The 24,830-nt window shown below is 35.9% G+C and overlaps 1 protein-coding gene across 1 annotated transcript in view; it reads left to right on the forward strand.

Moving 5' to 3' along the window:
* The window catches only part of KIF16B (kinesin family member 16B), a 140,599-nt gene that overhangs the window by 52,393 nt on the left and 63,376 nt on the right, over positions 1-24,830 (forward strand). Inside the window, 6 exon segments of the mRNA XM_040553185.1 lie at positions 9,671-9,790; positions 10,376-10,427; positions 11,663-11,800; positions 16,364-16,446; positions 16,641-16,729; positions 24,751-24,804. Coding sequence (XP_040409119.1) covers positions 9,671-9,790; positions 10,376-10,427; positions 11,663-11,800; positions 16,364-16,446; positions 16,641-16,729; positions 24,751-24,804 — 536 coding nt within the window.

Below are 24,830 nucleotides of genomic sequence, written 5' to 3' on the forward strand. Positions count from 1 at the left end.
TCAATTGACAGTATATTGTATATATATATGTAGACAGTTTTTATTTACATATTTTTATATGTTCTTAAACAGATCTTAGGTAAGTATAGAATATGTTATAAAATATATCTTATACTTTTAATGATATGATTTGTGTTTGTGTTTATGTAGGGTTTATTTCACTGGAATTTGAATTAAAGAAAGATGCATATAGTTGCTAAGAAAAGTTTAATTCTCCTGAATGGACCAGGTTTTCAAAAAAAGAGTATCAACAAACATAGTCATTTTATGATGTGCAACCAATTACTAATGACATTTGTGTCAGCTTAAAGCACCAATTATTTTCTGCTTTGGGTATACAAAATAAAATTGATAGTTTTAAAAGGGCACTTTATTCTGTCATTTTGTAGCATCCTCAGATGTTTGACTTGAGATCAAAAAGAATATATATTTTTTTTTGCAATTTCTGACCTTTTAATAGTCCTTTAATTTGCATTAAAAACTTGATGTAAGTGACAACTTGTGTTTGCTGTCACTGACCTAGTAAAAAGTAGCACATTATTTCTGGGGGAAAAAGTAAGGTGATAATACCTTCATCAACTACCAGAAAAGTCATTATGAACTTTGTTCTCAACATGAAGTGAAAGAAGAAAAGTTTGTTAAAATGCTACCTAGTGGAGCTAAACATTTAAAGCTAAATCAAATGTTAAATTCAGAACTGCTACTTTGACCTACATTCATTATGCTGAAGTAAATTGTGGAGGAACTCAAAGCCTTGACTAATATTAACTGGATTGTATTTGCAGGGTTAGTGAGGAAATTTAAGAAATGCTTTACTTCTGAAGATTTCTTTAAAATGGAATACTTCTGCCATATGTCTTTCAAAGTTGGAACAATTTGTTTTTAAAAAAATGCTTTTAATATAATTGTTGCCTTTTCAGATAATATTTAAAACATTGTCTATGATCTTGTGGTAGTTTCTAAAGCTAGTTGTTACTACTTTGCCATCTCAGTACACACTGAAGTCTGTCTGTGATCTGGTCTGTCAGTGACCCATGCTAGAAACAGCTGTAGGACTCGTTCTCATCTCTGTGCCTATCAGTAAAGCCACCTGGCCGTGGGACACACAGGAAAATGTTTCCTTATTTAGCTAGTGTGGAGATTAGACCTTAAAAAATGGTTGTAGCGAGGATATGATAGAAGAGGAGAGGGAAGTTGGTAGTGGGAGCTCGTTGTTGGCCCTGATCATCTTTAATCTTTTCCTTAGGAGTATTAACTGGTGAAGTTTGTTGATGATAAAGTTGGGAGACATCATTTGTCTAGCAGAACATCTCACAGAGGACAGGATGACTCAGAATTAGAATAATAGAAGGGAGATTGATGGTAGATACTTTGAAGTGCTGAAGCATGGGGACTAATAAGAACTTGAAACTCCATGGAAGGGGGGGAGGACAGCATGAGACTTCAATGTCAAGAGATAGTACAACACCAGCATGAAAGACAAATGAAAGCTTGGAAGAATCAGATGTTTTGTGTAGTGAGTGAAAAATAGAGATACCTGACACAAGCAAACCTGCATATTCATGAGGAACACTGCATGTAAATCTTCCCCCAGATTGGGGGATGAGAGGCTGGAGAGCAGCCCCATGGAAAGGAATCTGGTTAATGGCAAGTTGAACATGAGCCAGCAGTGTGCCCTGGCACCAAAAGGGCCAACCAACCATATGCTGGGGTGCATCAGGCACGGCACCGCTAGCTGCTCGAGCAGAGTGGTTGTCCCGCTCTGCTTTGCGTTGGTAGCCTCACCTCGAGCAAGGTGTGCAGTTTTGGGCGCCACAGTATAAGAAGGACACCAAGCTATTAACCTCCAAAGGAGGGCTACGAAGGTGGTGAAAGGTCTGGAGGGCAAGATGTGTGAGGAGTGGCTGAGGTCCTTTGGTTTGTTCAACCCAGAGCAGAGCAGGCTGAGGGGAGGCCTCATGGGGGCCTGCAGCTCCCTCACAAGGGGAGTGGAGTGCCTGATTTCTTCTCTTTGGTGACAGGGATAGAGCCCAAGGGAAAACCATGGAGCTGTGACAGGGGAGGTTCAGGGTGGGTATTAGGAGAAGGTTCTTCACTGAGAGGACTCTGGAACAGGCACCCCAGGGCAGTGGTCACAGCACCGAGCCTGCCGGAGTTCAAGAAGCATTTGGACAATGCTCTCAGACATAAGGTGTAATTTTTGGGTGGTGCTTTGTGGAGCCAGGAGTTGGACTTGATGATCCTTGTGGGTCATTTCCAACTCAGGATATTCTATGATACTATCATCTTAAGGCAAGGAAGATGAGTCCAGATGAGAGATGCAGAGAGTGGATGTGTTAAACACCGCAGTATGGCCAGGCTGGGCAGGTGAAAGGAGACGCTAAGTGTTTGGCTTGTTAAAACTGCAGTGAGGAGAGGGGATACAAATGCTGTCAGTAACCATGTCAATAAATAAATATACCAGAAGAAAAATAATTATTTCAGCTGAATGTCAATGATGATGCAAAATACGGGAGTATGAACTATATTAGTATGTTCAGACAGAAAACAGTTGAAAACAATTTCAATTATGCAATGGATGAGAGCCTGAATAGAATCTATCAAATGTTTTATTATGGAATTTGGGAACTGCACTGGTAACATAGGAGGTCACTTTCAGTTCATCCTTCTGAGACAGGAGGAACATTGCTGTCGTTTTAAGCAGAGGTAAAATTCCTGAAATTTTGTTTAAACTACAGAATTAATCAAATACGTTTTCTCGTCATCTGTGGTGAAAACTGGAAATTTCACTATTTTTTTTAGTGTGATCATGTCTTAATGTGGAGTGCAACTTTAGTAGTGTGCCATGTATTCTTTACAGTACATAACGTCCCCTGTATACAGTATTATACTGTTATATAATACAGTATAATAATTAGCATGCCGTGCAGTTGAAAATTCAGAGGAGTAGTCCATCTGTTTATGTAGCACTTCTCTTCCAGAAGAATGAAATCCAGAATCATTCAGATAATTTCTGTAAATAGAAGTCCATTTGCAGTGTATTCTTCTTAAATATTGCTATTTGTAATCCACTAAAAACCTTTCCGATCACTAGGACTGTATGATCGCACTTATTAGTGGTAATAAGCTTTCAGTGGAAATTAAGTTAGAATGTTTGTGTTTGGAAGGGAAGAGAAATATGTGTAGATGGACCTGGGCCATGACCTACAGCTGTTTTTATATGAGTGTAGTGATCATGTTGCATAGTTGAGTTTACAGGACTGGCTTTTGTCAGAGCTCTTATGCAGACTTTGACTTGGTAATAGGTTGGTGTTTTGCAAGCATTTGTTTGCTCACCTGAGAATGCACAATGGAAATGCTTGGTGGGTTTTGCTTCAGACATGAGGCTTTAACAATTACATGGGTCATGAGAGTAGCAGGCAAGGTGAAGTTGTTAGACATTTTAATGAAGGACAGTTGCTATCTACCAACACCTTATGGAATTAATATATTTACAACAACCTTTTCAAGGCTTCCATCAGAAAAGAATTACATGTTGGAGGATGGTCTGTTTTATCTAAGTAAGTAAAAAATGTTCCCTCGTTTTAAAAAAAAAAAAAAAAAAAAAAGGGGGGGCATGGGGGAGGGTAGGCAGATAATGAAAAGCAGTATGTTTTCACTTTCATTGAAAGGTCTCATATTTTACAAGAGTATTTGATTAACACATCTAAACACATAAATGTACCACTGTATGGAGGATGACATACAAAATATAGAAGCATCACATATCCCAGTGTCAAATCTGGAAAAGTTTTTAATTCTAAAGATAAATTAGACTTCTCTGAGACACATAGATGATGCATACAAGAATATGATAATATTTTGTTGATATGAGTTCCTGATTATTTGATAATTTAGTTAGTGTGTCAAAGCAATACATTAATGTGGAAGATTGCAGAATAATTTAGCATGTGTACTTCAATTGTTTGATGGCAGCTCTAGTAATTTATTCAGCAAAACAGTTCCTGGGTTTATTCTATAAGACTTCTGTGATCTATAATTTAGCTTGTTCAGCTTTATGATACAATGACAACCTTCATCTCTGTGCAGAAAGGATTTACAGGTTAACAAAATTTAACTGAAAATTTCTTTCTGCTAGTAAATTAGAGTGTAGTTTCTTTAGTCATTGGGATGGTGAGTGGCTGAACACAGGTTTTTACTATCTAATGCAAATGAACGTTGTGAGTTTTTTCTATTAACAAGACATGCTGTGCCCTTTGGTTATAAAATGTAAAGCTATGAGTATAGATAAAACTTGTATTGTTGCTGCATGTAAGAATTCAGAAAGAAGCTATGTGCTATTAAAAGAGGGGGGAGGATATATATATAAACAACAATACATTATCCATAATGTATTGATGTGTTGAACTACACCTTGAAGAAATTAAGAAGAAAAAGAGGGCTAGGTAAAGAAAGACATCCAACATGACAAGAACTGTAGGAGTTGCCACAAATTGCAAAGATAGGGAGGTGGCCAGGGAAGGAGGCATTTCTCTTCATTCAGAAGTGCTGCTGTCACGTTTGCCGCTTCTCTGCAGACATCTCTTGAAAGGTAACTCTCTGAAAGCGGACGAAGCTGCATAATGAATCATTATGTGATTTTTATATCACAAAATTGAGTTTAAAGTATTAAGATCCTATTCCTTCAGAACACAGGAGAAAAACACTATTATATGAAACAAAGCAGTAAATGTTAAATGTTTTCTTATGTTGTTTTATATGCATAATAGCTGAAGAACTCATTGCTCTAAGGATTTTTTAAAGTCAAAAATCAGTGGGATTCAAAAGAGACTGGATTTTTATTTGTAACACAAATTTCTAAAGTGTATTTACTGGTAATATACTTTAAAACACCGGTAAATCTGGTTTTAAATTAGACTTTAAAACATTCTCATCCTTTTTGCATTAGTTAAAGATTATACTGGATCAGACTAAATGCCCCTGTAGGTGAATTCAGATTTATGCGATAGTGCCCACTATTGGAGCATAAAATGGCATGCAGAATAATAATAATCCTTCTCCAGAAAACTTTCTATGTTTTCTGTGTCTGCAGTTCTTGGAGTTAGGTGATAGACACCCTTGCACAGTCATCCACATTCCCTCCTTTCCTTTTCTTGCTGTTTGTCCAGTTTTTCTTGTACCTATGTAAATTATTCATGTCAATGGCATCCTTCAGTTTAGCAAGGGGTTGTTTTTCATTTCTGATCTGCTGCTGGATAATTTTATTTTCTACTCCCTAGTAAAGGAAACAGCAAATGAGCATTGCCCATTGGGGACTTCTCCAGGTTGGGTTTTGTATGCTTTCATCATGGTGCCTGTCCTACCGTTACACCTTGTTTTCTATTTTCTGAAAGGTTATCTCTGGAAATGCAAGCAGTGTAGCCCTCCTACAGCACACATGCGTAAACTAGCTTTGACTGGTGTATGCGTGTTTTTTGTTGTAACTCAGGAGTTACTCTGCTTCCTGGATTTATCAAAAACCTCTACTGCAGAACTGGAATTGTAAGTCATCTTATCTTTCACCATTCTGGGATGGAGATTATATAAATTGCTTACTTCAGTGAGTGAAGTCCTGTTTTTTTCACCCGTCTTGATCATGGGATGACTGGCTGAGGATGTTACATCCATGTTTCTTACTGCCTCTGTTTGAGTAGCTTCTTTAATTCTGTGTATCTGCTGGGTTTTCAAATACACATTTTCAGGTGCCTTTGAATTCTGAGCAATATGGAATATCTTTTTCTGTAGGTATGAAGCATTTGTTTCCAGTGATTTAAAGGGAATGCAAAATATAGTGAATACACTACTGGAGGAAAACCAATTAAGAATTTCTTTTGTGTACAGCTTGCATATATATTTCATAGGGAACTTAATGTTAGTGCCATGGCACTGAGGATCTTCAGGCAGTTTTGTGAACCCAGGACATAATAGCATATTTTCAATGAAATCAAATGCACCCAAAGTACCTGTTAGTGTAAGAATTTGCTCTAGTATATAGTCTGGTTAAATATTAATGCGAAGAGTTTTGTCATTGCACATTTTTACCCATAACTTCTTTAATTTAGTATTATGCATTTTTGCATAATTTAAATATAGACATCTGGACAATTTACTTAGCTAACATAATGTGTTTTACTGTAAGTCTCTGAACAGTGTATTCTCAGAACTGTGTGGCAGTAGTTAACTGTTGAATATTTAAATGAAAGAACTGAGATTTTGCAATGGAAAGTGTGACACAAATTAAACTTCACCAAGCAGTTCTGTTCATTGAAAGGACACCGTTCTAGTTATGTATGCTTTCTAATATGTGCTGGGCCAGTAGCAACTGGAAACAGCAAAGGTTTTGCTTGTTTTACTGTATTGGTAGATTGGTCAAGGAATATTAGAAGTGTCTTTTGGGCTCACTTTTTTTTTTGTAATTCAGTATCCTGTTGGTTAAAATCCAACAGGAATGTGATTCCATTTTTGTGTGTGTTTGTATGCATATAAATGCACTGAAAGAAATGTTATGTATCCTAATGGTTCTTTGTCGTGGGCAGTTTTATATGGTGAAAATTAACTTACAGGGTCATACAGGTACTTTACACAACCATCATGTTTCTAAAGTGCTGGCATGTATCTTAGCTGTGAGCTTGGAGATGCCTCTAGATCTGGTTAATAGAGCAAATGTAACACAACGGTGTAGAAGGTATGAGTTTCCCTAATAGCTCTCCTAGCTGCCACTGAAGTGTTACTGAATTTATTCTATCAGGATGTTTCTGACTGCTGAGTCAGAGCTGAATTCCAAGAGACCATCATTTACACAAACAATATAAATCCTTTTATCTTTACTGTGACTTGGAAAGTATTTCCTTATGTACTGACTCAGAAATTCAGTCAGAAAATAATTCTACTCTTCACATGAGTCCATTTGGTCTAGAGGCTCCTAAAGAAGAAAACTTTTCTCCGCACAGAGCAGCCATTTATATTCACTGGAGCGCTCCTTTGTGTGTAATACTTGGCTTGCTTTATTTTCCACAGTTTATGAATGCATCTTAAATACAGAGGGAGTACATGTACACTTCTTTTCAAGGATAATTCAAGATAAGACGCATGCAGTACATGCGAGTTTTTTAAATTGTACCTTGAGGCTTTCATACATTTTCTGAATTAGTACTTTTTTAATGGGGACAGTGACCTTTCCTACTCCTGTCATTTTGGCTTATAGATTCACTGCTTTTTAAAATTGTGTTACACAAATGAAGGTGAATCAAGTTGCGGATCAAACCTAATCATTTCTCTGCCTTATAATAGCTTACAGACCTTCAATTTATTTCAAAAGAGGTCCTTCCTCCTTTAGATGTGTCATTCCTATGCCATCAAGGATGAAAGAGGGGCAATTTGGCTACTTCTTTCTGGCCTTTTTCTCATCTTTCTTTCAATGTGAGAGAACGGAGTAATAAATATTGTTGAAAGAGTTTCTATGATTTTGGTTTGGGGCAGAAGTTCACAGTTTGGAGTTTTCTTTTGAATCTAAAATTAAATTTTCAGCCACATGATTAAAGTTTAGCAGTTGTTCCAGGTAACTGATTAAGATTCAGGATTTTTAGTAAATTGTATCTGAAGATAAAACGTAATGGGCAAGAAATATTCAAGAAAAAAAAACCTGCACTTAATCCCACTAGTCTGTTGCATTTATTATAATGTTTCCGTCAATAGGATGTATTCTATGTATGAATGGTAGTCGTTTACAAAATAAGGATTTAGAAACTCAATTAATTTGTGTTCTCTAATTTTGGACCTGAATAAATAAGCAACACATCAATTTTAAACCATAATTATACATGCTTTCTTTCTGAATATACTAAAAATGTATTAAATATTTAAAACTGGAGAATGAAGCATTTTTTTCTTCATTCTTAATTATTTGTGATTAGATTTTTCTCACCCGGTGATCATTTCTTTGCCTCCTGGGATGCCTGTTTTTTCCTCAGTCCGGGATGTTAGTAAATGCTTTGTTATGCTAGAAAAAAATGTTCAGCTCTTAATATTTTATCAATTCCATTGGGTGAAAGGTGCCAGCAGTTGTGTGAACAGCCACCCGTATTCACTCTTTTAAGTCATCAGCCTTGTCGTATAGGAACGTTATAAATTATGTATAGCAGTAGATGCCACTCAATAAATATTTAATATGTGATAGGTATTTTGACTGAAATTACTTTTCACTTGAACAATGATTTAAGCTGTATTTTTTGGTTTTATGAGGTGACACTTTTATAATATCAAGCAATAGCTGGATGCAGTTTGAATGTCAGGGAGCTGCAGGGCAACGTTAATCACAGCTTTTTTCCTTCCTTTCTGAATGCTGGAGAACTTCTTAATTTGCCCATGACCAGGGAGGGATTTCCTGGTTTTCTTTTGGAGTACTTTTAGTGTGTTGTGTCACCATCTCATTTTGCCCAGGTGTTTGCAGTCACAAGAAAACTTTTTAGACAGTATCAATATTGGCGACATTTTATACTGTGCAGGAAAATGAAATATTACATCTGTTTTCTTCAGATTTGTCAAGTTGCTGTACTTAGGAAAATACATACAGCAATCTCTGCTTTTTCTTACAAATACTGTAATGTCTTGGTTGGCTCTGAAGGATGCATGTTGATGACTTGGAAAAGGAGCAGTAGTCGTACTGTTGTCAGAAAATTTGTTTTCTGTATTTGCTGGCACCAGGAAAAAAGTGTGTGCCTCATAATACACAGAAGCGATACTTGCTGCTGCTGCCTCTCCTTCCTGAATTGTCAGTCTTCCTTGGCTCATAATGGTTCGGTTGTTTAGGTAGTAAAACTGATTCACTTTGAAAGGCAGTCTGCGTACATGTTCACAGCCTGTTGCTGTTAGCTTTGAGGTCTAAGAAATCAGTAGGATTTGAGTTCAACTTGCAAAATAAACTTCTTGAACACTAAAACCTTATGTCAAAGGTATAGTTAATTTCTTATTTATTGCATATACTGATGAGTACAAGGTCATGTTTCATTTGAGTTTTTGAAGCCTTCCTCTTGTACTCCTGTTGAATGATACTTTACCCTACAGGTGATTGCAGAATGTGGCCAAAAGGAATTTTGGAGAATTAAAGTTTTGTTCTGCAAATATTTCCTACATTTATTTACTATTGTTGCTGCTTCCATTACATTGCATGATGTTTTGTCTGCTTAGGCTTACTAGGTTTTCAGGTGCCTGTGATTTTCATTGCATAAGGTTCAGTTTATTTAAAGGATTGCTAAAGAGCTTTCAGTTTTCTATTCCTTAGCCATACTGAATTCTGTGTAGTTTCAAATTCTTCTTTCTGTCATGCAAGGTGGTACGTAGCTTGCTTTTAGACAACATTGCTTTGTTATTCTCTTGATTGATCTCCCTTATCTGGTATAATTCAGCTGTTTGTCTGGCTTCTTTAAAGTAACAGCTTCACAGATTTCCTGAATGGCAAGCTTGGAACACTCACTGGAAATATAAAAGTTGCATTTAGAATGTTAGGAAAAAAATCACCAAAAAATAAGCAGGGTGTATTACAGAGGATAAGCTACTTTAAGCGTGGTTTAGAAAGCGAACGAAGAGTGCTATTTCTTGCATATTTTAATAACTATACTGTTGTCCTTTACAGGAACAAACATTGGCTTTGAGGAAAGAAGGGATAGGTGTTGTGCTAGATTCTGAACTGCCTCATCTAATTGGCATTGATGATGATCTTCTTAGTACTGGTATCATCTTGTATCACTTGAAGGTAAATATACATCTGTGTTTTCATAGCCTTTATATACCTTGTGATTTTTCAGTAGACAAATTGTAATAGTCAAATAGTAGTCAAAATATAGTGCTCATATAAGTGTTCATTGCATCTCACCACTATGGAAAGGAAAGCTCTTTACATTTCTCTGCTAGAGTAAGAAAAGCTCTTAGGAGGTTATAATTCACTGAATTACATTATAATAATACCTGTTATTTTACTGTTTAGGTTTATGTAGACCGGTTAACCAGAGATAGGTGCTTAATATGCTTATCTATCTATATTGGTTTTCCATTTTTCTGATTGTGAAGCCTGACTTGAAATCTAGATCTATGTTAAATGCCTCAAAACTACAATGGTAGTGCTAAGCAGGACAGTTGAAACTTAAATTTACTAGTAACATTGTATAATAATGACTGAAAGCATTCTTAAAATACAAGGGGAAGAAATCAGGTAGTATGTTCAAACATGTATTTGGTCCAGAATACTCTCAGAAAGTAGAAAAATAAAACATCTCTGTGTGTGTGAGAGAGGGAAATTTCAGTTTTTCAGTTGAAAATAATATGTCTCTCTTTTAATTAGGAGGGCCAGACATATGTTGGCAGAGAAGATGCTGTGACAGAACAGGACATTGGTATGGAATTTTGCGTTTCTTTATTTTCTTTCTTCATTTTTTTCCTCTTTCTTCCAACATCCCAATAGCTTAACAGGGCTTTATAATTTTTCTTTTTTTTCCTAGTAGTTAGTTGTTTATATGTTCTTGTGTATTTTAATTTTTAGAAAATTTATGAAAACTAAATTACATGGGATTTGCTTCAAAAAGCATGTCTTCTGAAATAGCTTGTTGGCTTCAAATCTATTCATATACTTGTTACTAATTTATTTCTTGCTACTTTTGAAAGAGCCTCCCGTAAAAATACCATCCTTTTTCATATAGCACCTGTCACAATTATTGCACAATCATTCTCTTAACCTTTGTATAAAGACATTATTGCTATATTGTTATATCTAAAGCAGTCTTTGGACTTTAGATTTTAGAAGAAAATTCTGGACGTTAATGAAAAGTAGGTAGCCTTCTTGTGCTGATTTTTGTTACTTTTTATTAAAGCAACTCAATGCCATTGCTGGACTAACCTGTCACATCAGCTGCTTAGAGGCAGTTTAATCAAATAAGCTACATCCTTCAGTTCTCAAGTGAGAAATTGAGAGACAAATAACATAGTTTTGTGTATTTCCTTCGGTCAAAAGATGCCTGGATTAAAATTTATATATAAATTCCATGAAATTCACATTGCTTTGTAAGATTAAGCAATACGGGTAGAGATAATCGCACATTACTTGAAGAAGAGATGGAAGGTAGCATAACTGATGGATAAGTGCCTGAGTGTAATAGAATATATAACCTTATTTCAGCCTTTCTTACTGTCTACAATTGCATGTTATATCCTATCTATTCAGACTTAAGTGTAGCTGCTTTAAGGTCTAGAAGCTTTTATGATTTCCCAGTGAAACTAGCCAAAAAAACCCGTCTCTACAAATATGTAAACTTTTCTTCACTGTTTTCCAACAGAACAAAATAAGCATTTACTAATCTGGTGCCAAAACACAGGAGAAAAGAGCATTATGTAAAACAAATCAGAAAAAAACACTTCTATTTCCACTACAGTAAAACAAGAAATAGGGTCAATGTTTAAGGAATGCAGGAGGTCGTGAATGAACGTACAAAACACTGTCTGGGGGGTGGGGGGTGGGGAAAAAAGAAGAGAAAAGATGCTTGCGAATATGTAACATAGTCTGTCCTTAATAAATCACTATCAGCATGCAAATTTTATTAGTTAAGAGACTAATTTTTTTTTGGTGTGTGTTTAGTTCTTCATGGTCTTGATTTGGAAAGTGAGCATTGCGTCTTTGAAAATCTCAATGGTACTGTGAATCTTATACCACTGAATGGAGCGCAGTGTTCTGTGAATGGAATTCAGATTACTGAGGCCACGCACCTAAACCAAGGTATTACCCAGTACAGTATAGTTTTCCATACAGCATCTGTTTATTTCTGGCAACACTACTGAAAAATCTGTGTGTATATGAAGAGATTACTGTTTAATTTTAATTCAGTGTCTTCTTATCTGCATTCCAAAGTTATCTGGAGAGCCATGGAGTTTTTGTTCTGTTACAGAATTGCTATGTGGTGAAAAGAGAATTATTTACTAATTTGAGCCACTTCAGAATCTTGAGTATGAACTGATACTTGCTGTCTGATTTCATTCAAAGTTTATACATAAAGTGAGCTCCATGGCAGATAGCTTAGATTGGTGTGATATTAAGAAAAATAATACTGGTCTCTGCATGACTAAAATAACATCAGAGTTGTGCTTTTTTTTTTTTTTCCTTCTCAGGGCTTCAGTGCAGTTCCACTTAACACTCTATTGCCAAATCCTCTTGGGTAGCAGGAGATTTATTTGGAGTATCTGTTAACTACAGCTGTAGGAAAGTGACAAAAAGAGGGAGGCTAACCCTTACAGATGAAGTTCAGAGGATTACAATTTTAATATAAAAGCTTTAAAATCTGGTAATGATTGAAAGCAGCTGGGACAACTGGGAACAAAGGTGTATTTTGTTGGCCTGGAAAGGACAGACTAACAAGTAAGCTGAAGAGTGCTGCAGCAGAGGTTCTGGATATTTTATCTTCCAGGAGCACCCAGCATACTTTCCCATTTAACTATAAGTTGAAGTCATGTTGAGAAGTGAGGTTGTAACACAGCTCAGCTGCTGAAAAGCAATGCCACTTTAACATTCCTGGACAGAAGCTTTCAGAATAAGCTCATTCTAACAAATGAGGAACACAGTGGACAAAGTAGTGCTGAACAAGGAGTCTTGCACCTTTTCAAACTCAAGTGCTGCAAGATTTTGCTTTTAGAAAATAGTTTTGTTATGGCCAGGGGATGTTGATTCTGTGAAGTGTATATTCATGTGAAATAAGAGACATTCAGTTGTTTCTGCTACAGATACAGAACAAAAAAAAAAAGAAAGCCCAACTCCTTTGCCTTGAAATTGAGTAACTCCTATTGATAAATTGTTAGGACATTGGCATTAATGGCAAGAAACACTGTTAACACGAATTGTGCTTGCAATGGCTCATCTTTATTTTAGCCTACTGCATTTCCAAGGCATTATAGGTTTGGTTGGCCTCAGATGAAGGCAGAAGTTTGGGTCCTGTTTCCTTCTTTCAGGCATATGCAGCAACTTGATTTTTGTACTGTGAAGAGTAGAAGCATGTTTTTTTTTTCTTCTCCTGAATTTCTGTCTAAAGAAATTTGCAACTCAGAAAAAGGGGGGCAGGGAAAAAGGCTTGCTTTGAATTACTCAATTTTGAAAAACAGCTGCACAAGCGGATCTGTAGACTGTGTAACCAGATTGAGTCTGAAAGAAGGATGGCAGCTTTGACATCAGGTGGGCAAAGCTGATGAAATAACTCGTTTAACAACTCATGCACAATACATCTCTCCTAGCTGTGTTAGCATTTAGTATCACAGCATGAAATGCCAGCCTCTTTAAATATCTGCTTTAGGTATTGCTGATTATCTACTGATATATTTAAATGCTTCCGTTTGTGACAGTCTAAAAAATTCAGCACACTTTCAAATGAACAGTTGTTAATAATAGTTGTTAAAAAAAAAAAAAAAGAGGCATAGTAATTAATTACCACTTCCTTCTTCAGATTACTTCCACCGTTTGTGAATTCTGGCTAATGTGGCCTCTTGAGTAATGCAACTTGCTATGATATTTTCTTCTTCTAAAGAACATCTGATAGGATTTGTAAAGGTAATTGAACAAATACTCACTGGAGTTTGTTCTTTACCTTAAATTTATCCTCAGTTTAAAATGAATTTTCCATTTTGAGGCCAAACTGCTAACCTGTCTGTAGTTAATGTCATTTCTCCGTGCTTGTTTTTTTATAGTTTGTTAATACAAGTAACTTTTAGAATCAGAAAATAAACTTTTTAAAGTTAGGAAGATTTTAATTATGGATACCTTTGTTTGCACAGTTCCAAAATAGTGGTGTGTGTAGATGAGAAGTGCTTGATGGTATTTGAACATACATTCTTCATACTTGTTTCCTATTCTCTGGTCACTTTTGTGTTGGAGTCAACCAATTAAATTACCAGATCAGAGTTCCATAAATGATAAAGACTGTTTTTGAATGGTTCTTGTTGTTCTTAGTACTGTCGGTGTATTTGAGAAACCTTTTTTTCTTTGCTATTTAACATTCCAGGAGAATAAGAGTTGTTGCTTAGAGTAAACAAATGAAAAGCAAACCCCATAGCAAAGCCAGTTATGTTTCCATGATGACATTTATGCTGCACACTTGCATTCTGATGGGGAACTGCATTGTACGATAACAGACAATCTAACCTGATGCTTAGGAAATATTTGACAGTATGCTTTTGATCCAAAGTTTTTTTCCTTGATAGGTTTTTGTGTTGCTGCATATCTAAGTTCTGTCAAGTGGGAGTTAAGATTGTAGTTTTTCCTTATTAATATAATAATAATTAAAATACTATATCAGCAAACAGATAGAGGTTCCATAATGCAAGAAGTGGCATCATGAAGTAATAATGCCTATGACATTCTGGGATAAAAAAGAGGAATGTAATGGGAGAAGCAGAGGAATTGTAGTTCCCTTCAAATCTGTGCATTGACCATAATGGTGTACTAAAATGAGCAACCTGGCCTACAGGAAGATGTCTCTGTCTGTGGCAGGGGGTTAGGAACTAGATGATCTTTAGGGTCCCTTCCAACCCAATCCATTCTGTGATTTGTAGTACTTCACAAGTGTATCATGTGACATGCACATACCCCTTTTCCTTCTTCCTGTTCAGACTTATGCTAGGCTCATCATCGTATGATTTGCAGAAGTACTGAGAGAGAAACCTAGTTGTAATTCATATGATCCTCCATCTGATTTTGAATGTCACGTGCTGCTGTTAAGCCTCTTCCACCTGTTTTCTTTTAGATATGCGAAGTTAGGAACAAGTATCTTTAGCTGAATTCATTCTGTAATTTTTAATAATTTACTTAAGTAACTTCTACCTAGCAACATGGCCAAAAATGTTTACAGTTATTTGTGTCTTCATTTGAAAGTAACTGAAGGAATTTCACTGGAATCCTCAATGTCTCCTCTGCTAAAGTAATCAAAATATCCTTCCAGGCAGGCAGCAAGAGTGGAACAGAGAGATGTTTGGTATGACTGTGAGCATGTGAAGACTTACCCCTTTCACTACAGCAGTCATGACCAGCAGGGACCCCTTTTAATATGCTTACATTTAAAAAAAAAATTAATTATATATATATATATATATGTATGTATATATGCCCAGCGCACTTCTTGAAGGAAGGGTCAACCAGCTTCTGTCAGAAATTACAGAAGTGGTATCAAAATGACTTTGCAATGCAAAGCTGCATACAGATCTATGGAAGGTAATTCTTCTTAATGTTAGTCTGAGGTGAACTGTTCTTATGGTCCAAAATTGAGGTGGTGTGTATACAGTAAGAAGTGATATTGTGACTATAGTGCCTCTTATCATTGAATTGCCAAGACTGAATGACCTTATTTAGATTGATGTTCCTAATTAAGCTAATTTTAAGAGAAGCACTGCTTATTCAGTACAGCATTTCATTCTCAGATGATAACAATTTGTTTGTAGTAAGCAGTTGTAAGTGCAATTTTTTTCAGGTTTTAAGTGTAATTGAATCTATTCCATTTTAAAAGTGCCCCACACCATTTGACAGATAAATGCTTGATTTTGTGGTGGTTAATTTGGAAGACTTCAATGTTATGACAGTAGTGAGACATCACTGACAATGTGCTTTTTAGTGGGAAAGTATTAATCTTGGTGCTAGTGTCTTTAAAATATTATAAGAATTGCCCAGAATCACATTATATATGACCTGTACCGTAGCTGATTAAATACGATAATGGATGTGCATTGAACAATATGAATTATTCAAGATTCTTTCCTCAGAAAATAACTATTGGGTATAAAAGACTAATAAGCCTGTTTTGAGTGATGACAAACTTCAGTGTTGTTCTACATAAAGAAGAAAAAGGTGAGAGTACAAATTATGAAAAAGTGTAGCTTTCAGTTAGGTTGATTCAATCTCGACTTCGATCAGAAGTGGATGAATAATGATTAGTTCGTTCTTAGTCACATTTATGGATGTTCCCATGGTGTTTGGTACCTGCTGGTAGCCTCCAAAGTAACACTGTTGAAACGTATAGGTCAAACTGGGGCAGCTGCTATGACTGCTTCCTCTACTTATTCTTTAAACTAAACTGAATGAACATGATTGACCTTTGTGTGCATGAACATATGTTTTTGGTTTTTTTTTTTAGGTAGGAAGAAGGAGGAATAAAATATACACATCCATTAACATAGCTGTGTCAAAGTGCATTTTCATTTTGTTCTTACTTAATGGAAGGCTGTGCTTACTTATTGGATGACAGAAAAATTATTTGGCATTTCCTGATATAGTCTGTTGTCAGTAAATGGTGTGTGTTTTTTTCATCAGGTGCTGTTATATTACTTGGAAGAACCAATATGTTTCGCTTTAACCACCCCAAAGAAGCTGCTAAACTAAGGGAAAAAAGAAAGGTGAGATAAAATAAGTATTTGAGTGAATTTCAACCTCTCCACAACTTTACTGCTAATATAGACATACCTTGAACATTGTAGATTTGCTTTAATTTTGCTTCACATATAATACTTCATATTTCATGAAGTGAAACAAAACAAGTTTGCAAGCACAGCAGTGTTTGTCTAATATATATTTTATGGTCTGTTGTTAGAGTGGACTGCTGTCTTCCTTCAGCTTGTCTATGACAGATCTTTCAAAATCTTGTGAGAACCTATCAGCCGTTATGCTTTATAATCCAGGGTGAGTATATTAAAAAATGTTCTTGTTACAATTGCACCTGTTCTTCATTTTAATGGTTTGAATATTCCAAATGGCAGTAATAGAAAATATTTTGTTCTCATGTTAATAGTATATGCGTACTAAATAATGAGCTTCTGAATGAGGTGAGAACTTCTAAAAAATGTTATTTGAACTAAAATTTCAACTTCATGCTAGAAAATGGGAATTCAAGTTCATGCTAGAAAATGGGGTAAAAAGACACTGAGAAGCTTTCTATCCAGCTTAAAACTTTCCTTTACCTGGGGTCTCACTATTGAAATACAAGAACCGTAACTGCACCAGCAAACAGCCACACTGACAGATCTGACACGCAAGTTTTCTGGGAGAAAAGATCTGGTATTGTAACGAAGACAGTTCAGCACAGTAATGACATTGCAAATTTGCATTTATACTTTCTTCAGAATTACAAGTTAACTATTTTTCATAAGAAAAATGAATTGTAAACTGAAAATGAAGATTTCTTGAGTTAGTATAAAACCAATGCAGGCATAAGAAGTCTGGGAAATGAATATTTTATGTTCTTGCTTATATACCTCCCAGTAGGTGGCCAAGTTAGGATATGGAAAACCATTTTATTATATGGTTACAAGGAAATAGACTACTTATTGTAGAGAATCTGCTTTAATGTCTTTACCAGTGTTGTTGAAGTGACTTATAGAGAATTGATGGTGTTTTTGTTCTGTTTTTTTTTTTTTTTTTCGGTAGCTAGTGCCTGTGTTTTTAATTGAGAGTGAGATGAGATGCTTAAATCACCTATGTGCTTTTGAAAAATTGGCCATAAATTGAATTACAAGCTTGGATAGTACAGCTCTATTCCTGAGTTTTACTGGGGAGTTGTTCTTTTATCTGTTAGAATTTAGGAAGATCAGATGGGTAATAACAACTTCAAGTTAAGCAAAGTCTTAAATACTGTGAGTGTATCTAATACCGTTGCTTCAAATTCTGTCTTTATTGCTCTTTTGCCACTAAACTACCTGCTGAGAACTTGAAACAGTGAGATAGTTGTTCATAAATAACATCTTTCTTTTCAGACAGAGAAGAAAGAGAAGGTCAAAAAAAAAACCAAAAAAACCTATGCGTGTATATATGTATATTTTCCTTCTTGTTTCTTTAGCCTTTTCAAATAGTTATTGAACTTGTAGTGACAACTGCTAGCATTACATCTTCTGAGGGCCAGGGAAAATTCTATGAAAGTTCCTGGCTCTTCTTTGTTACCTGTAGTTGTTGATCTACCTTGGCCTACAGTGGGTTTTTCCAGTCTAATGGAATGACTCTGTTAAAATAGTGTTATGAATAATTGTATCATATTGCACAGTGCTGGCCTTGACTTTGCAGTCAGTGTAAACCAGGACAGATTGTTTCAGCATTGCCTCATGTTTACTCTTTCAGATTTACAGCAAAATATAATGGCATGGGCATGGCCCAGTTGAAGGTAGGCTTAAGAATGATTTCCCTGCCCAAGGAGTTCATACTGTCTTCAGATAATGCTAAATCACGTCTTGTAGAAGGGAATTTTCCTGTGATTTGTGATTTCAGCAAGAACAACAACAACAACAATAAACAATAAATAGAAGAGTTACTTGATCTAGGATGGAGTAGTTTGCAGCAAATTCTTTTTTTCCCCCAACCTTTTGTGCAATATAGCTTCTTTTTTCATTGTCAGTTCTTCAAATATCTTGGCTTGCTTTCCTGGAACTCAATTAGTATGACTAATATAATTAAATTATCAATGTATTCAGCAATTTTTTAAAACTCCACCCATCCAGCACTTCTTCTAACTTGTATTTTGCTTTTTTGGGTGTGGTGAGAGCTGTTCGTGTTGAAATTGTGGCTCAAGTTAGGTGAAATACCTTCATATGCCTGAACACTTTCATGCCTGTGTGCTATTAGTCTGTAAACTATGAGCAGAGGGCTAATTATTAATATTGTCCTGCTCTTCTGCATCCAATTAATCTTTGTGGATTGTCTTGCAGGAATGGATATTTTGTCTTGCTTAATTTTTAAGCACAAGCAAGCATTATACTTAAGTCTCACCTTACAGGAGAAATGCATGACTGTTACTTGTTTGTGAGCAATAGAACCTATCTGTTCCAGTCGTTGTTACATACATTTGTTTTTTGAAGTGAGGAAGCTCATAGTTGCATATTCAGAATTTAAACTCTTATCCCTGTCTTTAGAGGCTTCAACAAAGTTTAAAACAATATATGCCATACCTAATAATACACATTGCCCATGCAGTGCAGAGGCGGTTCTCATTCTAATAGATCAGTGATTTAAAAAAAACAAAACAAAAAAACACACTCAAATATGACAGGTTTTACTGTTTTTATGACTTCTGCAAAGACAAAGTACGTTCTGAAGTTTGTACTGCTGTTTAACTGACCATTGGTCTCGTAAATCAGTAGAAGAAAGCATATTCCATAATTGATGCATCATTGTGGACAGCAATTTGGCAATAGCAGCTTTTCAGCGTAGGCTGTGGTTCCATGATAATTTTAAGCTTGTTTATGTTGATGCTACAATTGTTTGCTTTCCATATCATCCATTGTGACAGTAGTGTTTTTATTTTTTTTTCCTGTGATGTTGTGAGCTTGTCCAAAGAGGTGTAATTCTACAGAAAATGTCACTTTAAGGGAAACAGGTGGCTGGGGTAATTGCAAGTTAAAGAAAACACGTTTTGAATAAAGCAGTTCCCAAGCATTTAGGGCTCAGTCGTATTCAAAGCCAATGGCACCATACCCATAAAGCGTTAGCTTGCAATATAGGGTGTGGATTCCTTCCTTTATTCTGAACCCTTATTACAATGGGCTGGGCTGTAGTATGAGTTCCTCTTAATGTAATGGCATACTGCTCACCTTCTGTGCAGAGCTAGATTCAGTAGCAGGCCAATTTTTTTTTTTTTTGGTGGGGCTTCTGTAGATGACCAGCATTCTGCCTGCTGTTAATTTGGTAATTCAAGCTCTTCTTTTCTTCCAGTACTGATAACCTAAAGACTGGTAGCTAAATTTGCAATTTCTGTAGGTTGCAATAAGCCTCTTGTAAAGTCTAGTATCTTTACCAATCAATGCCAGAAGAGCCTGTGGGTTATTCCTTTCAGTTGTGATAACAACAGATAGCAGATAAATGACAATTGCTCCGTGTGTGTGGCTCTAAGGTCTACATAGGTAGCTGGCTGAATTTTCTTAATTTCTGGATGTGTCATTAGAGGCTGTCCATTTTGAAGCTGTATGTGATCTAGACTTATTTCAGAGTCTGAGAGAAAGTGATAGTACCTGATTTAAAGTATGGTGTACTTAGAAATAAATAAATAGAACTTAAAAGAGACTTGTAATGATTTGTAATAACTCTTAAAGCACTTGGCATTAGCTAGTTTTTCTACTCTGCTTTCAGAGCATGTTAATGCTTGTTATTCTAAAATGAAGAAAATGGGACAGTAGGGAGAGTTTACACTCTTTTGAAAAAGATTCAGCTTTTAAACAGCAAAAATACTATTACTTCAAGTTTTGCCTTTGTTTTGCAGTTTGAACTACCACTAAAAACACTTAATTTTTTCTTTGGGGAGGAAAAAAAAAAAAAGCACCAAAACCCACTTATCCCTGTCATGCAGGGTGAAATTTAGGTGCATTACCTCTGGCGTGCATTCCACAAAAGCTTTCCCCAGATTGCCCCATGCTGGTACCCGAAAGGTGCATCCTAAATATTAAAGCTCTGCTGCTGCCTGTGCCCAGAACTGCTGCCGTCTTGGGGAGCCAAGCTGGTGATGCCTCTGCTATACCTGCCCTGGGTTTTCCTCCGTTGAAAGCGAGGGTTTCCATTGCTGAGCTTGGAGTCATTCTCCTTCATGGCACCAGAAGTCTTTTAGATCCTTCTACACAGTAGCACAACTCCAAGGAGTGGATTGTCCATCTGTGTCCCTCCCTCCCTCCTATGCAGGGTAGGTGACGGGCGTTTTACCTTGCTTAACTGTCCCTAGTATTTTTAGGCCTTGAGTATTTTTGTCTTATATTGTAGAAAATTCCTTCCTAATCTGGTGTTTTTCTGGCAAGGAGATGAATGTGTTTATACTGTTTAGGTTAAGTGTTGTCCAAATTAGCAGTTGATTTTTAAACCTATATTTTCTTAGTCCCAACACTTCTAGTGGTGGTCACTGAGGCATTATGCATAACAAGATCTCTACTGTATCTTAGACAGTATGTCTGGTAATGACTGCTAAATGCTGCTTGAGTAGAGGAGTTTGCTGCACTTTGTGTTTCTTTCTATATGGTTCTATTCTCTAACTTCATTTGTTTTCTTTAAAGGAGATATCACACAGGTCTTGCTTATTTTATTTCTTTCCCATGTGAAAATCAGTGATATCTTTAATTTTTTTTTCAGATGGGTGGTCTGTGTGTGCAGCTTTTGCCGTGTTTGTTTGTTTGTTTGGCTGTAGATTTACCATATGTGGAGATAGTTGCATAAAACTTTGGCTTGCTGTGCAAAATCCTTTGTTCTGTTCATTCCTAGTCTTTGTCTTTAATCCAGTGTCATGCAACGCTGCTTCAGGTAATAAGCTTTGGATAAAACAGTTTTGCTTGTAGATCTGTGTTGAAGATTTCATTTGTGGACCTTCTGTAAGGTATATTACGCTGTAACTCTAAAACCACTCATGAGAAACCTTGATCTTGTCTTGTCTTCAGCATGTTGGGTTTTTTAATTAATCTCATAAATTGGGCTAATGAACAGCATTGTAACATTTTTGTAGTCCTGATAGTACTCAATCTTTCCTAATAGATGTAGTACCGGATCACACTTTTGTGCCGTGTAAGTTAAGCTATTGTGGTATTGTACTAGTAGAACTGACTTCCTTTTCTCTGCAGCTTATCTACACTGTCCTTATCACTAGATACTCCACATTTTCCAGGAAAATGGTGACTATTTAATTCTACACTGATCAGATTAAGTTCCTTTGTGGTAGATCTACAAAAGAAGAAAGAGTAGATTCTAGTCCTTAATATGTCCTTTTTTTTTTTTTTTTAATTTCAAGCTAATATTTTTTTCTATTCACAATAGCGCTCGTGTTAATAAAGGGAGTAGAGTTTATGAGAAAAAATATTTTTATTAAGGATATCCTAATCCAAAAAACATCAGTCTCGCATCTGTGCTTTGTAAAACTGGCAGTGATTTTTTACAGCCGATGATGTTATTGGGGATGCTGAGATTTTTTTTTTTACTAGCTTCTTAAAGAAAGAAGGCTTCTGCAATCATTGGCTGCCTGTTCTGCCTCCTCAGTTCCTCTTCTGTCCTGAAACACCTTTGAACCCATAACCAGTTTGAAGCAAATATTACAAAGGTAGTTGTCTCAAAAGTAATGAATTCCTGAACGTGTTGATAAAATGGGCAGCCAGATGTGGAAAACATGCATCATTATTACCCCTGCAATAATAAAGTCTGCAGTGTGAGCACAGTTGGTAGAGAACAAAGACACTGAATATCCGTGTGGGAGGAGAGCCTTCAGTGGAGCTCAGACCATCTTAGGCATCACTGAACCTAAATAAGCAGCAATACACAAGGCTGCGTTAGGCCGTCTGTTCACAGGACTATTTTTCACTTGTCTAAAATTCATTAAATATACATTTTTAGAGCAGCTAGATGTAATGTTTGGAAGCTGCTGATTGGGATGTTGATGGTGATCTGTATTTGCTTTGGGAAATAGCCAGTTACACTGAAGAAGAAACTATTTCTGTGTAGCTCATTCCTGTCTTTTCTGAACAACCCTTTGAGCAGCTCTAGTTTCATTTCAGTGTAAGATAAAGCTTGTTGCCTTCACATGACTGGCGAAGGTGATAGAGATGCTTAATCAAGGAGAAAACCAGGGAGTTTTCACTGCTCACATGTTTTTATATCAGTGATTGCTATGATGGCTCACTTTCCATGTATAAGATCTCTATCAAAAACCAGTTACCATTTTTATGTAGATATAAAATATGTTTGTCAAATTATGTGTTTTATAGAAGTGTCACAATATCAAAAGATTTTGCTCTGGGTTTTTGAATTATGTCAGCAGATCTGCAATGTTTTACTTCACTGTGGCTTAACTAAGCATGGGAATACTTGTAAATCGTCTCTGCCAACTCTCTTAGCATAGATGGTTTACATCTGACAGTGCTTAATGGAAATCTGCATTTCCAGACTCCAAATCCCTCGGCTCTATATTATTTTGGACTGAAATAACGATGAATATAGTGACAGCCAAGCCCTAACTAAGAAGTGAGAGCTAGCAGCTATGAATTCCAGAGGCAGACTAGCTACAGTGAGGGATTATCAGGTATAGCTTAAAAAAGAAGAAAGCTTAGTAACCATTGAACAAGACTTTTGCTTTCTGAAGGTCTCTTAAGATTGCTTTTGTACTTGCTCTTGCATAACTTTGTGAATTTTGCACTACTACTACAGAAATTGATGAAATATACTTAAGTTATCTCTTCTTGTGCTGTGGCATTGAGATAGCGGCTACAAGTGCCCATCTTAGACATGATCTTAATGTAAATGTAAAGGGGTCTTGGTGAGAAATTTATATGAAGGCTTTGAATATCTGGAGTTGTGTATAACAATCTAAAATGGGGAAAAACGGAATTTTTTAAATTAGTGTTTCTCTATTATTCCAATGGTTAGAAAGATGCTTCTTAAGCACTTTGGAGTCAAAGTTTACTTGAATTATTTTATAAACATTACATTAGCGTTGTATTTTCCACGTTTCCAAGGATAACTCCTTTCAGACAGTTGTGTGATTTTAGTAAGAGATATTAAAATATACCTTACATTTAAAACACATGCCTACATAATTGAAGTCATGATATCTTAAAGTGCAGTTCCTCAAATAATTGAAGTTAGCTTGTGGTGCAGTCTTGCATTTTTTTTTTTCAGCATTTCTCTCACCTGTGAACTCCTTAAGATGTACCAGCTCTGAAATAACTGAATATTTGTGTATTTGGTTGAGTACTTCAGCTCATATATAGGTTCTTTATGCTTAAAAAAAGCACAGAGACTATTTCCTTTGGAAGATTGCCTTAAAGAATACAAATCTTTCAAAGGAAATTAAAATAAGAGACTTCTGTACAACTGTAATAAGAGCTGATATTAAAAAGACAGAAAATACTCTCTTGTAATTATTCAGAACCTTATCAAGCTAAACATATTAAAATCTCAAAATATTTTAGATAAATGGGCTTGTATTGTGTTCTGTCCATGAATGTTTCACTTTACAGGAGTATGAATTTTTTCAGCCTCACTGATCACATCATAGTAATGCTTCTTTTCTTGGGAGGAAAAGGAAGAATTGCAGGCATATGCTGTAGAATAGTTCCGTAGCTCACTCCCTTCTCAGAATTGGCCAAGCTAATAAACCATAGGATTATGAGCATCGATTAACTATCATTCGCACTTGTAAAACATGTTAAGAAAGAATAACTATTTAAATTTTACTTTGAATTGTAGTGTGATTGACTGTTCCATGAATCTAACCGATTTAACCTGTAATAAAACAAACTGCTGGTGATGTTAAAATAGTCTGTACTGCTAATATGTTTTTGCTATCAATTCCTCTCTTAATTGATTGCTCTGTTTCCCCCTACCTCCCATGGCAGTCTTTTCCCTGTAAAAGGACCGATCTGTTTAAGGTAGAGAAATTCAATTCCTATGTACTGATTGCCATGTCCGCATGTAGTTAACTTGCAGAGGCTACGCTAATCATTTGTCTTGTTTATCTTAACTTTTTAAATAGTCTTTTTCCCCCAGAAATTCATTCACTTTTCTGTTTGTACTTAAGTGTCAGACAGCATGATACCTAATTTGTAACCCTAATGAAGGAAATACTTTCTTTTACTGTAGAAAGTAGTTTTATAAAACTTTTCATTTGCATCATTGTTATAATAATCATTGTGAATTACATAATTGTGTATCTTGCTCATATATATTCAAGATTTTATTTTATTTTTTTCCTAAATCAGGCTAGAATTTGAGAGACAACAACGAGAGGAGCTTGAAAAATTAGAAAGTAAAAGGTAACGTTCTGGTCTTTAAGTATACT

Source organism: Cygnus olor, chromosome 3 (assembly GCF_009769625.2).
Source record: "Cygnus olor isolate bCygOlo1 chromosome 3, bCygOlo1.pri.v2, whole genome shotgun sequence".
Lineage (NCBI taxonomy): Eukaryota > Metazoa > Chordata > Aves > Anseriformes > Anatidae > Cygnus > Cygnus olor.